Below are 12,682 nucleotides of genomic sequence, written 5' to 3' on the forward strand. Positions count from 1 at the left end.
GCGTCCCCTCCTCGGTCTGCGAGTGGACTTGATCCCAGGCACAGCAGCTCACCTGACGCATTTGGACGTGGCCCGCTAGGCATCCCAGACGTCCCAGCCCAACGTTCGTATCTGCCACAGACTATCAGTAAGGGAGCTCTTGGCGCTCTAACACCAGCCAAACCCGGCTTCCGTGTATTCTACAGGAGCTGGGTGACCTCCCACGATGTCTGCAGAATCAATGCAGCTGCTTGGGTCCACTGGTTGGGGCTTCCTAGCCTCTAAATCAGAAGCTCACTCGAGCGCGGCCACACACTATGACGGGCCGTGACGTATTGAGCCCGCCGGGGCACCCGGAGACCTCCGCCTCGTGACGTCACACCACCCGAGGGCTTCTCCCCCATTGGTCCATGATGTCACTTGACCCTACCTGGCCAATCAACAGCCTGCAGGCGTCACGCTCCTCTGGCAGGAAACTGAGCGCCTCGGCGCCATCTTGTAACTCAAAAGGGCGTAAGCCACATGCATGACCAAACTAAAATGGCAAATTCACTGCCAGCACGATAACGTTCCATATTCTCATATATGTCAAAATGTTCCCTGAACATCAGAGAACGTTCAGGTTGCAGAGATATGACTTCAAGCTGGGACAAGCAAGATATAGGGGTGGGACACCGTCACATTCCTTGCCGGCGTTAGTTTCCTGCTCTGGTTGCTCGGTGTTCGCACCCAAGGTTTTCTCGCGGCTCCGCCTCTTCCTATGCTCGATTGGTCCATGGCGGGGCTGGTTCAGTTCTGTTTTGAGTCTCTCACCATCTGTTAGTGATCAGTTGGCTTCGTTGATGGTGTCCCACCTGCGTGCTTCATTTCAGCTGCGGTGTGGGGTTTTTTGAGGTCCTTCCTTTTTCTTTTTGTCCCTTAGTAGGTTTGCTGCATTTTGTTGGTGTGGTCTTGTCCTTCTCTTGTGGAGGTTCAGGGCCATCATCTTGCCACATACTGTCGCCTTGTTTCATGCGTCGTTGGCGGAGCCGTTCCAGGTGGCTTCGGTTTTTGTGTTACCTCTGCACCCATTTTTATTTTTCGAAGCTGTCTCTGGCGTGATTCACCTCCGGCCTGCTCTTGCGTCACTTGAGCCGTCCTAGTTCTTGGATTGGATGCTCTCTTCTCTTCTACTTGGTTTGCTGTGGCCCCCTCGGTTCTGGTTTGTTTTCCGAAGCTTTTTTCTTGTTGGAGTTGGCCTCTGGGGGGTCGAGTCGGAGTGCTTCATGCTCTCCTCCTGTGCCTAGGTTTCGGCTCTTTTTGGTTCTCCTGATATGATTGTTCACTTGCAGCTGTCTCCTACTTTTCTGGCGAAGACTGACACAGCTGCTTTCCGGAAGGGTCCTTGGGTTGTTGATGCTTGGTTGGTCTGGCTGGATGTGCATCTTGTGTTGTGTTCGGTGGTGGCGATTCGCCGTTCTTTGTGTGCCACGGCTGCCATGACCAGGGTCCCGCTTTGGGTTGTTCCAGTTTCCCTTCTTCCCTGTTTCAGGGTGCGGTTCTCTCGGGTCGTCCGCGGGGTGGTTCGGTCCTGCCAGCCTGCTGTCTATTCCCGTGCCCACGTCATTCGTAGGTTGGCTATGCGTTCCTTCGTTGATGTTCCTGGGCCTTGTCGGGCCTGTGTGGCCTTGGATTGGCAGTTGAAGTCTTTTGTCTCCACTTCGCGTTGGGGAGTGAGCGACTTCCGCCTCCCGGGTTAGGTCCCTCTTGTTTTCGTCTTTGGGTAGGTAGCTCCAGGGAGCCAACGGGGGCTCCCCCCAGAAAACCAATGTTGAATGTAATGAAACACCATTTTCTGGGTGAGACCCAGAGGTTCCCCAGCAACCCTCCCTCCCTCCCTCCGGTCAGCATTTTTTTCTCATGTTTTTTTTATATCCAGCCTCAGAACTGTGGTGTGGATGGCTGGCACAGGGGTCTGGGGCTCCCCCTTCCCCCTCCCGGGGAGGGGGGGAGCTGCACAGTTGGCTGCGTGTCGATATGTGATGTCATACTCATTTGCTTGTTTCTGTTTGGGGAATTATATCCACTTGTTTGACTTTTTGTAGCAATTTTCACCAGAAGAGAGGTTTGTTTTGGGATGCCTACCTTTCTGGGTGCCTAACTCGATCGATGGCAGACATTGAATGCTTCCAACCACACAGGGGTTTCTATAGGCCATTGTTCCTCTTGCCTCTGTGAGGGGGCCAGGTTCTGGTTCGTGGTCCCCAGTAGGCCCACAGAACTCCATACACATGACTGATGCCAAAGTCTGATATTAGCACATCAGTCTGGATAGCTCCGGGGAGCCTCCAGGTCTTACCCAGAAAATGGCGTTTCATTACATTCAACGCTGATTTTCTGGGGGGAGCCCCTACGGCTCCCTGGAGCTTATCGGGCTAATGTGTGTTATGTTAGACCGGGACATTAGCTATGGAGTTCAGACCTACCAGGGACCAGCGCCAGAACCTGGCCCCTTCAGAGAGGTTTCAGGGAGCAATGGCCCTGGAAAACCCCATATGGTTGGGGGTTTTCCTTATCTGCCATCGACCGGGGTTAGGCACCCAGAAAGGTAGGCGTAACAAAACAAACCCCACATGGTAAAAAACTACAACAAAAACCGAACAGAGAGGTAGAAAACTCCCTACAATCCCAAGGAAAACAATCAAACAATCAATTTACTGCCGCGCCGGTCGTCCGCGCAGCCCTCTCCTCCCCGGGAGGGGGAGGGGGGGGCCCCGGACCTCACCGCGCCGGCTGCCGTCAGTTCGCAAGCTAGTGTCAACCGGGATAGACGCTTCTCTGGCCTCAAATTCCTTGGCGGTGTTTGCCTCGTGTGGCGTTCTCTGCTGTTGTTGTGGTGTGCGGTGGCCAGGAGTACTTCATCAGTGCCGGGGCTGCATGCGTCTAGGGCTTCCTTCCCTAGGCGCCCTGTGAGTACTGCCCTTGCGTGTCAGGGTTATCTTCTCTGGGGCGTTCGGGAACCGCTCCCGTAGAGGTTTTTGCTGCTCGGCATTTGCCTCGCCCTTGGGGCCAGCTGGGGCTTGGGGCCCTTGTTTGGCCTTGGGTAGGGAGTGGTTTTGTGCTGGTTAGGGCGTCAAGGTGTTGCGCGGCCTGCCACCTAAGCGGCGACCGGTTCCTGTTGCTCTGGGGACGGTGTACTTTTGCGGGGTTTTTCTTTTGTTTTGTTTTTGGTTGCCTGGTGGAGGTGCTGCCTCGTGGGCCCATAGTTCCCCTGGTATTGTTTTGGTGGTCCTCTGCTAGGCCCCCGTGCTTGTACACGTCCCAGGGGTTTTCAGTATTATCATTTACCCGTGTTTTGTTTGGGTTTCTTAACCGGTTAGCAACACCTTGCCCGGGCTTCCCGTAGTTGCTACCCTACGGGCCCAGGAAACCCCTGTCGGGGCTCGGGGACCCATGGATGCGTCTCCCGAGTTCCAGCCTGCCTTGTGCGGGTTTGAAGGTTGCAGTGTGCCCTTGTCTCAGGGTGACAGTCACCTGTTTTGCCTCCGTCATGCTGCCTGTTGGGTCAATGACACCTTTGACCCGGAGTCTTGCGAGTCCTGTTCTCTGCTTGTGCTCAGGTTTTACTCTGAGGATGTTCCTATTAGAGTACAGGCAGCATCAGCGTTGCATGTTAGATTTAGGTTATTGCAACGCGCTAGGTCGGTTTCCCGCCTGGATGCCCCAAGGCTGCCCCGTTTTGGCTTTAGGGACCCTGACCTGGGGGCGTTGATTGCTATGGCTTTGACTCCTACGCCCTCTGGTCCTTCCCCTGTGGTTCTTCCTGCACCACCCCCCCTGTGTCCGGCTCCGAAACGTATGCGGTTTTCGGCCTTGGCACAGGATTTAGTTGGTGGAGAGACTCGGGCTGCTTCGGGGGCTGCCCCATCCGGGTCGGGGACGGAGGCATTTGAGCCGGTTCCTCCTGCCGAGGCTTCTGGGTCCCACCAGCAGGCCCCCTTGTCTGCCTTTCCCTTGGACTCTACCTTTTCTTCAGGGGTAGAGGGTTTGGAGGACGGCTCTGCCCCGGGTCCCGACGTAAGGGATCCTGGGGCTGGGGGGGAGTCGGCCTGGGGGCCTTGGGCCCCCTGTGACCCCACTTGGGTGCTTTTGCCTTCCCCACGGGGTTTATTGTTGCAGGGGGAGGGGTTTTCTTATCCTCCCTCCCTGTATGAATATGATTTGGGTTCGGCTCCTCCCCGGGTTCGGTTCCGGGCGCCTTTGGGTACCTCGGCTCCGTCTTTACAGGGGTTTGCTACTTCCCGTCTCTCCGCGAAGGTGGCTCGGGAAGCTCTTGCTGCATACCTCTTGCGAGACCCGGGTTATGCCTCCCCAATGGATCCGTCCTCGTTTGAGTTCGGTTCTTCTTCCCGTTTTTGGGTGCGTTTGGAGGTTCCGGGGTCTTCCTGGCTAGCAGACTGCCCTTTCTTTTCGTTGGGGGCGTGGCATAGGTTCTGTCGGACCCGCACGCTTGATTGGCGCGAGACTGCTACTTTTATGCAGGTTTACCTGGGGGGCGAGTTTGAGCACCTTAATGCGTGCTTATTCGCTCCTGTGCTTTCTCGGGATGTTGGCCTTTTCCAGCTTCACGTGCAGGTTCCTCAGCTTTCGGCTTCATTGGTTGCGGAGGAGTTGCGCTCCCGTGGGCATTTGGCTTCGGTCTTGCGTTTCTTTTCCCTTCTCGAGCTCTCTTCTGCTTGGCTCGAGGAGGATGTGGGAGCGTTGAGTGAAGGGCCTTCGTCCGGGGCGCTTTCTTCGGCAGCTAGGGCGTCGGCTGCACTGTTGAAGCTCTTTGCGCCCATCCTGAAGGAAGCGGTGTCTCTGTTTTTTGCTTCTCGCCTCGCGTGCCATCAGGCTGTGCTCGCCCTCTCTTTGGATTCCGCTTGGGCCCTGGCTCTTAGGTTTTCGTCTCCTTTTTGTCCGTTGCTGTTTGCAGAGTCTGCAGTGTCCCAGTTTCTGCATGCGGCTTCGGCTAGTTGTCGTCCTATGGCGGACTTGTTGATTCTCCGGAGCAGTCGTTCTCGGCAGTTTCGGAGGGGTCGTGCCAGGGTTTCGGTTTCCGCTGGTCGAGGTGGGCCTTTGGTGCCAGTTTCTGAGCCGTTGTTCCCTTTGGGGCCAGCGTCGTCTGGGCGGCGCAGTGTTCGCCCTGTTCGACGGTTGGGTTCTCGTACGGGGCGTCGGCCCTTTCGCAGTTTGCCCCGTTGACGGGGCGATGGGGGGGAGGCTCGCTCTGTTTGCCCACGCTTGGTCCCACGATTTGTGGGCCTTTTCGGTCGTGTCATCCGGCCTGCGGTGGCGTTGGGCGACTCGTCCTCCTTTGGGGGGTTCGGGGCTAACAGGGCAGGTCTCTTCTCCTGCGCTTCGTCAAGTCATCTTGGAGTGGGTGCGCTTGGGCGTGGTCGAACCGACTACGTCCCTCAGGTGGGTTTCCCGCCTGTTTCCAGTGCCGAAACGGGACTGTGCGGATCTGAGGTTCATTCTGGACTTGTCCCGTCTGAACCCCTGGATTCCTTGCCCCTCCTTTCGGATGACTACTCTGTCTCAGGTCCGGCTTCTGTTGGAGCCGGGTGCCTGGATGGTGTCCCTGGACCTCAAGGACGCGTATTGGCACGTTCCTATTCATCCGGGGTTCAGGGACTGGTTAGGCTTCGTGGTAGGGCGTCACGCTTACCGTTTTCGATGCCTACCTTTTGGCCTGAATCTGGCACCTCGCGTTTTCACGCGTCTGACCCGAGTTGTGTTGACCCGTCTGCGTCTTCTAGGGATTCGGGTTTTGGCCTACCTCGACGACTGGCTGGTGTGGGCTCCCAGTCGGTCAGCTTGTCTGCTCGCCAGGGATTTGGTTCTTTCCCAGCTTGCCAGGTTCGGGTTCCTGGTGAACTGGAGGAAGTCCCATCTGGTTCCGTCCCAGGTTCGGACCTGGCTGGGTCTTGTTTGGGATTCTCGGACCGCTTCCTTGTCTCTCCCTCCGGTGGCGTTGCGGCGGCTGCGGGACCGCCGTTTGCTGTTTCTGAGGGGGTCCCGGGTCACTCGGCGGTTGCTCGAGCGGTTGTGCGGGAGTCTGAACTTCGCCATGCTAGTCTACCCGCCGGGTCAGGTTTGGCTTCGGCGTCTGTTTTGGTTCCTTCGGGGACGTACTTTCCGCCTCTCTCGCAATTGTTGGGTTCGCCCTCCGGGGGTCTTATGTCGGTTGCTGCGTCACCGTCTTCCTCTTCGGATTTTTCGGGGTTCGGTGCCTTGGCGCCTTCCCGAGCCCTCGCTCGATGTGTTCACGGACGCGTCGTCTCTCGGCTGGGGCTTTGTGACCAGTGCTCACCAGGCAGGCCAGGGACGGTGGGGTCCGTCCTTCCATCGGGCTCACAGCACGGTTCGGGAGTTCGCGGCTGTCTGGTTCGCGCTTCGGAGGATTCGGGTCGCTCGGGGATCGACCATTCGCCTCCATTCGGACTGTTCTCCGGTGGTTCATTGCCTGAACCGCGGGGGTTCTCTTCGGTCCTTGGCTCTTTGGGGTTGGTCCCTTCGAGTGGTTCGTCTGCTGGATTCTCGGGGTTTGGCTCTCCGTGCGGTTCGCGTCCGGGGAGTGTCAAACGTTCTGGCGGACGTTCTGGTTACCTGTACCTTTTTCCTCCGGTCCAGCTGTTGCTTCGGGTTCTGGTTCGGTTAGAGACATTCCCGGGGAGAGTAGTCCTCGTGGCCCCTTGGTGGCCGGCCCAGCCTTGGTTTCCAGTGATTTTGGCTCGGTGCCCGAACCCGGGACGTTTCCCGCGGCTCCGCCTCTTTCAGCAGGTCGGCCCGATCCGGTACGGGGCTGGTTCGACCTTCTCCTCTGCTCTTCGCGTCTGGTCTTTTTGACGCGGGTGTATCACCATTTCTATGGTGATCAGGTGGCTTCTTTGATGGTGTCCCACCTGAGAGCTTCGTCTAGGCGACAGTATGAAGTTTCCTGGCGTTCCTTTCGCCATTTTCTGGCTCTTCGTAGGTTGTCTTTTCTTTCGGATCGGGTTGTTTTGTCCTTCCTTACTTGGCTTTTTCAGGACCGTCATTTGATGCCTAATACTGTCGCCTCGTATCGTGCGGCGCTGGCGGAGCCGCTCCAGCTCGCTTTCGGGGTGGACGTCACATCCGCCCCGTTTCGTAAGCTTTCCCGTGCTATGTTTCACCTCCGGCCTGCTCATGCGCCGCCTGAGCCGTCCTGGTCCTTGGACAGGGTGCTCTCCTATCTTTCCTCTCCTCAGTTTGTGGTGGCCCCTTCGGTTCCTGATTGTTTTTCCAAGGCTTTGTTTTTGTTGGCATTGGCCTCTGGGGGCCGGGTAGGGGAGCTTCATGCTCTCCTCCGGCGCAGGGGTTTCTGCTCTTTTGGTCCTGGGGGTAGGTTTGTCCGTTTGCAGCCTTCTCCGTCCTTTCTGGCGAAGAACGAGACGGCTGCTTTCCGGAGGGGTCCGTGGGTCATTGATGCTTGGTTGGTTCGGCCATGGGTGCATCATGTGTTGTGTCCTGTTGCTGCACTTCGCCGTTACCTGCGCGCTTCGGCCGGAGTGGCTGGGGATGCGCTTTGGGTTGATCCGGTTTCCCTCGTTCCCTGTTCCAGGGCTCGGGTCTCCCAGGTTGTCCGCAGGGTTATTAAATCTAGCCAGCCTGCGGTCTATCCTCGCGCCCATGACGTTAGGAAGTTTGCGGCTTTGGCTGCCGTGTTTGGTAATATGTCTTGGGCTCATATTCGGGCGCGTGGATTTTGGAAGTCGAACAGGGTCCTGGCCGCCCGTTATTTGGTGAATGTCCCTGCTCCTCGTCGTTCTTGTGTTGCTTTGGGTCGCAGATTGCAGCCAGTTGTCTCGACTTCGAGTTGAGGAGTTTGTGGCCACCGCCTCCCGGGTAAGTCCCATTTTTCCTTCTCTTTGGGTATGTAGCTCCAGGGAGCCGTAGGGGCTCCCCCCAGAAAACCAGCGTTGAATGTAATGAAACGCCATTTTCTGGGTGAGCCCCGGAGGCTCCCTGGATACCCTCCCTCCCATCCGGTCGGCGGGATTTTTCGCGTTGGTTGAAGCCTAGTTTCCGAACTGACGGCAGCCGGCGCGGTGAGGTCCGGGGCCCCCCCCCCTCCCCCTCCCGGGGAGGGGAGGGCTGCGCGGACGACCGGCGCGGCAGTAAATTGATTGTTTGATTGTTTTCCTTGGGATTGTAGGGAGTTTTCTACCTCTCTGTTCGGTTTTTGTTGTAGTTTTTTACCATGTGGGGTTTGTTTTGTTGCGCCTACCTTTCTGGGTGCCTAACCCCGGTCGATGGCAGATAAGGAAAACCCCCAACCATATGGGGTTTTCCAGGGCCATTGCTCCCTGAAACCTCTCTGAAGGGGCCTGGTTCTGGCGCTGGTCCCTGGTAGGTCTGAACTCCATAGCTAATGTCCCGGTCTAACATAACACACATTAGCCCGATAAGCTCCAGGGAGCCTCCGGGGCTCTCCCAGAAAATGGCGTTTCATTACATTCAACGCTGGTTTTTTATGCCTACCTGTCTGGGTGCCTAACCCCAGTCGATGGCAGGTAAGGGATACCCTCCAACCACAGGAGGTTGTTTCCAGAGGCCATTGCTCCTTGTGCCTCTCTGAGGGGATGCTAGGTTTTGATTTATGGTCCATGGTAGGCTGAACTCCATTGACTAATGCCCTAGTACTATGAATTGGGTATTAGCACAATAGCTCCAGGGAGCTTCCGGGGCCCACCCAGAAAATGACGTTTCATTACGTTCAACACTGGTTTTTTTATTATATTTCAGATGGTTGTTCCCAATCATTGGTCACGTGGGCATTGGTAATACCTCAGGGGTGATACGTGATTTTGCTGGGCCATACTTTGTGTCGGAAGACAACATGGCATTTGGCTGGCCCACCAAGTATTGGGCACTAGACCCTTACAAAGCTAAGGGTGGACCGACATCATTTGACCGTTGTGTGTCTATGGCCTCAGAAGAGTATATGGGTAGAATGGTAAGTTTAACCTTTTGTAGATAATCCTTTAAACCACAGTTTCTTCCCAGGACTGAATTTCTAAAATGTATTGAAATATACAAGCCTAATATAATTGTAGAATATGAATGTAAAAATATCCCCAAAATACAGATTTCAGTAACTATACAAAGCATCTTTCTGAGCATGACCATTTGGTTACCAGCCTTGGTAAGAGCCACTGTGGCCTCTGGACAAGGATCATGACAGCACAAAAAATCTGGACAAAATAAAAAAAATGGCCCTACATAACAGTTGGGCCAAAAGAGGCAATGGAACATCTAATGACAGATTTAAAAAAGAATATTTTTGGTTACTTCTGAAGTGGGAATAATTTACACAAAAGTTATTGTTTTTGAGTATTCGTCATACAGTACATTACTTGGATCCTAAATTTCTTCATCTCAACAATGAAAGTGTTGTGTGGACTAAGAGGAACATTGTACATGGTGAAAAACAAAGCCAGATTGTTACCTTGTTAAAGAGTGAGGCACCAGAAAGACTTTTTGTACAAGGACTTGGATACAGGAAAGTGGTAAAATATATTGAGGAGCCTACATTATGCATGAAGTGTTCTCGTTGGGGACATATGGCACATATGGCTTGGAAATGCCAGTTTGACCCCAGATGTTGGTAGTGTGGTAAGAAACATGACACAGTGTAGTCAGGATTGACAAAGGAGAAACTTTTATGCCATCTTGCTGCAATTGTTGAGGCATCCACAATGCTTGTTCCTTTCTATGTCCCATGAAGCCCCATGTGAGAGATTTTAAGCTGGCACCCATAAGCAGGGTAAACGAAACTCCGAAGGAAGGCATGATCCTTCAGTAGGAACAAGGAAGAAACAGTGGAGAGACAAAGATAGCCTCTGTGACCAACGTTTGGGTGAAAGAAACAGTGACGATTAAGGCTAGCCTAGTGGCAGTAGGAAACGAAGTCAAAAAAGTGGACCCTTGCAGTAATGAGGTACAGGGCAGCATCGTGGATTCTGTGGTTGGAACACAGATCTTGGAATACCTCAAAAAGTTGGAGAAAAGGATTGAAGCTCTAGAAAAATTAACTATGGCAAACAGATGGGATATAGTGGAGAGTGAAGTAGGGAATAAAACGGAAGTGGTAACAAAGTAAGGAAGAGGATGGAGTATGATGGATGTATAGTATAGTATGGGAGCCGGTTGACCGAGCGGACAGCACACTGGACTTGTGATCCTGTGGTCCTGGGTTCGATCTCAGGCGCCGGCGAGAAACAATGGGCAGAGTTTCTTTCACCCTATGCCCCTGTTACCTGGCAGTAAAATAGGTACCTGGGTGTTAGCTGTCACAGGCTGCTTCCTGGGGGTGGAGGCCTGGTCGAGGACCGGGCCGCAGGACACTAAAAAAAAAAAAAAAAAAAAAAAAGCCCCAAAATCATCTCAGGATAACCTCAAGATAACAAGATCACAGGTGGAAGTCTCAGGAAAATCATCCACTAGTGATGACTGTTCAACCAACCCATCCTTCTGTTTAGATAGTACCTATTGTGATGATGGTCTATAGTCAGAATTTGTACGTTCTTAGCTTTTAGATAGTAGTATACTGACTAGTAAGTAATTCTTTTAAAATAAATGAAGCTAAAACACAAACTTAAATATTCCTAGGCCTAGTATAGTACACATGTACTATATTAGCTCTAGGGAAGTTAGGATAGGTTAGTTTAGTTTATCAAAGCAACCCAAGTAAAAAGTAGTTTTCTGGTTTGTCCAACTCAATAGTTCAGATTTCTACATTCTAATTTTATTGTACGTATTTCATTTGGGGCCTGACAGCTGGGTGGACAGCGCTTTGGATTCGTAGTCCTGAGGTTCCGGGTTCGATCCCCTGTGTAGACGGAAACAAATGGGCAGAGTTTCTTTCACCCTGATGCCACTGTTACCTAGCAGTAAATAGGTACCTGGGAGTTAGATAGTTGCTATGGGCTGCTTCCTGGGGAAGGGGTGTAACAAAAAGGAGGCCTGGTCGAGGACTGGGCAGCGGGGATGCTAAGCCCTGAAATCATCTCAAGATATCCTCAAGATCTCAAGATATATGTCGATATATGTACTATGGTCCTCATCGTTACTATAAGTACTGTACTACCAAAGTAGGAGGATGGGCTGGTTCAACCCAGTGTGGTGGAAAATGTTGACAGAGAAGTTTAGGAAAAATGGTTTACAAAAATAGAATTTGAAGGCATAGTTAAGAACAGAGTTACCTTTGATTGTAGTGGGTGTGTAAGTGTTGAGCAAGTAGTAGGCTCAAAATGTTGGGAGTCTGTGTCCAAGGCGATATTGCTACTTAATGAATTTTCAAACAGAAGCAAAGTTAAAGAGTCTAAGAACATAGAGGGAAAAATTACTGCATCTACATTGCATTCCTCCCTTGTTGGTGTTAATTGTTTATTTGGTAATGCAATATATTCTTGAAGGACATAATGCTTTATAACATTAGAACATTAGGACTTATTATGCTTTCAGATGCATTATTCATTTCTTCCCACCTTTTGAAGTGAGAGGATTAATTCATTAGTTCTCTTGCTTCTCATTAATTTAATTGGCAAAGCTTCATTTATCTCTGAACTTCTATCCCCCAATACTCTGTAAGTTCAATCATATCATCATTATCTCAGTAATAGTATTTCTTGGGCATCCCAAGATTATTGTCATGCTTCATATTGTACCTTCTCCAACTTGTTTAGTCTACCTTTATCAAAACAAGAAATGACAGGTGCAGCATAATCAATAAGAGATCTCTCAGTATGCCATGTGATTTCCATTGGAATGTGAAATGTGAAATATGATTAATAATTGTGTACTGCATGGGTTTTGGAGCCTCCCTTGAGGAACCTAAAATAGACGAGGGTGGAAATAGCCTACGCTACTCTTATCATTTTGAGATGTACTGGAGTATTTCATTTTCTCAATAAACTTACTTGAACCTCCCCCTTCACCTGGGAAAAGGAGGGAGGTGAACTGGGTCTGCTGGCCCGCACCCCCCCTCAGTTCTAATTCTGATGGTGCCTGGTTGCTGTTGTAGTCGTTCTGGCTCTGGTTTCCCATTTTTCAAGTTACTCATCTTTGGCGCCTGTGGTTACTTCTTTCGGTCATAGTGGGCATTTTGTTCAGTTGTAGCCGGCTCCTTTTTAAGTGAAGAATGAGTTGGCTGGTTTCCCGAGGGGTCTTTTGGTGGTGGATGGCAGGGTTGGTTCAGCAAGGGGTGCATCATGCGCTTTTGTCTGGTGGTGGCTTTATGCTGCTACTTTTGGGCCACCGGTTTTTCTTTGGTGAACTCCTTGTGGGTTGATCCGGTTTCCCTGGTTCCCTGTTCCAGGGTTTGTGTCTCAGATCATCCAGTATAAAAAAAACTAGCCAGCCTGCAGTCTACCCTTGTACCTATGATGTCAGAAATTATGCCACTCTGACGGCTGTGTATGCAAATATGTTTTCGACTAATATTTGGGCACAGGGTTTTGGCAGTCGAACAGGGTCTTGGTGGCCATGTTTCACATGAACATCCTTGGCCCTCAACAACATTGTGTTGCAATGGGTTATGTGTTGTGGCCAAATATCGCTTATTTGTCATATACCTGGGGTGCTGCCTCTTTCCTGATAAGTGCCCATTTTCCTTCTCTGTGAGTAGTCAACTTCAAGGAGCCTCAAGGGGTTCCCC

General features: G+C 52.2%; 1 protein-coding gene across 5 annotated transcripts in view; it reads left to right on the forward strand.

Moving 5' to 3' along the window:
* LOC123760403 (transmembrane protein 222) overlaps positions 1 to 12,682 on the forward strand; it is a 57,409-nt gene that overhangs the window by 21,577 nt on the left and 23,150 nt on the right. For all 5 annotated transcript variants that reach the window (XM_045746077.2, XM_045746074.2, XM_045746075.2 and 2 more), the window contains exon 3: positions 8,770 to 8,980. In XM_045746077.2, coding sequence (XP_045602033.1) covers positions 8,770 to 8,980 — 211 coding nt within the window. The remainder of the gene's footprint in view (positions 1 to 8,769; positions 8,981 to 12,682) is intronic.

This window comes from Procambarus clarkii, chromosome 39 (assembly GCF_040958095.1).
Source record: "Procambarus clarkii isolate CNS0578487 chromosome 39, FALCON_Pclarkii_2.0, whole genome shotgun sequence".
Classification (NCBI taxonomy): domain Eukaryota; kingdom Metazoa; phylum Arthropoda; class Malacostraca; order Decapoda; family Cambaridae; genus Procambarus; species Procambarus clarkii.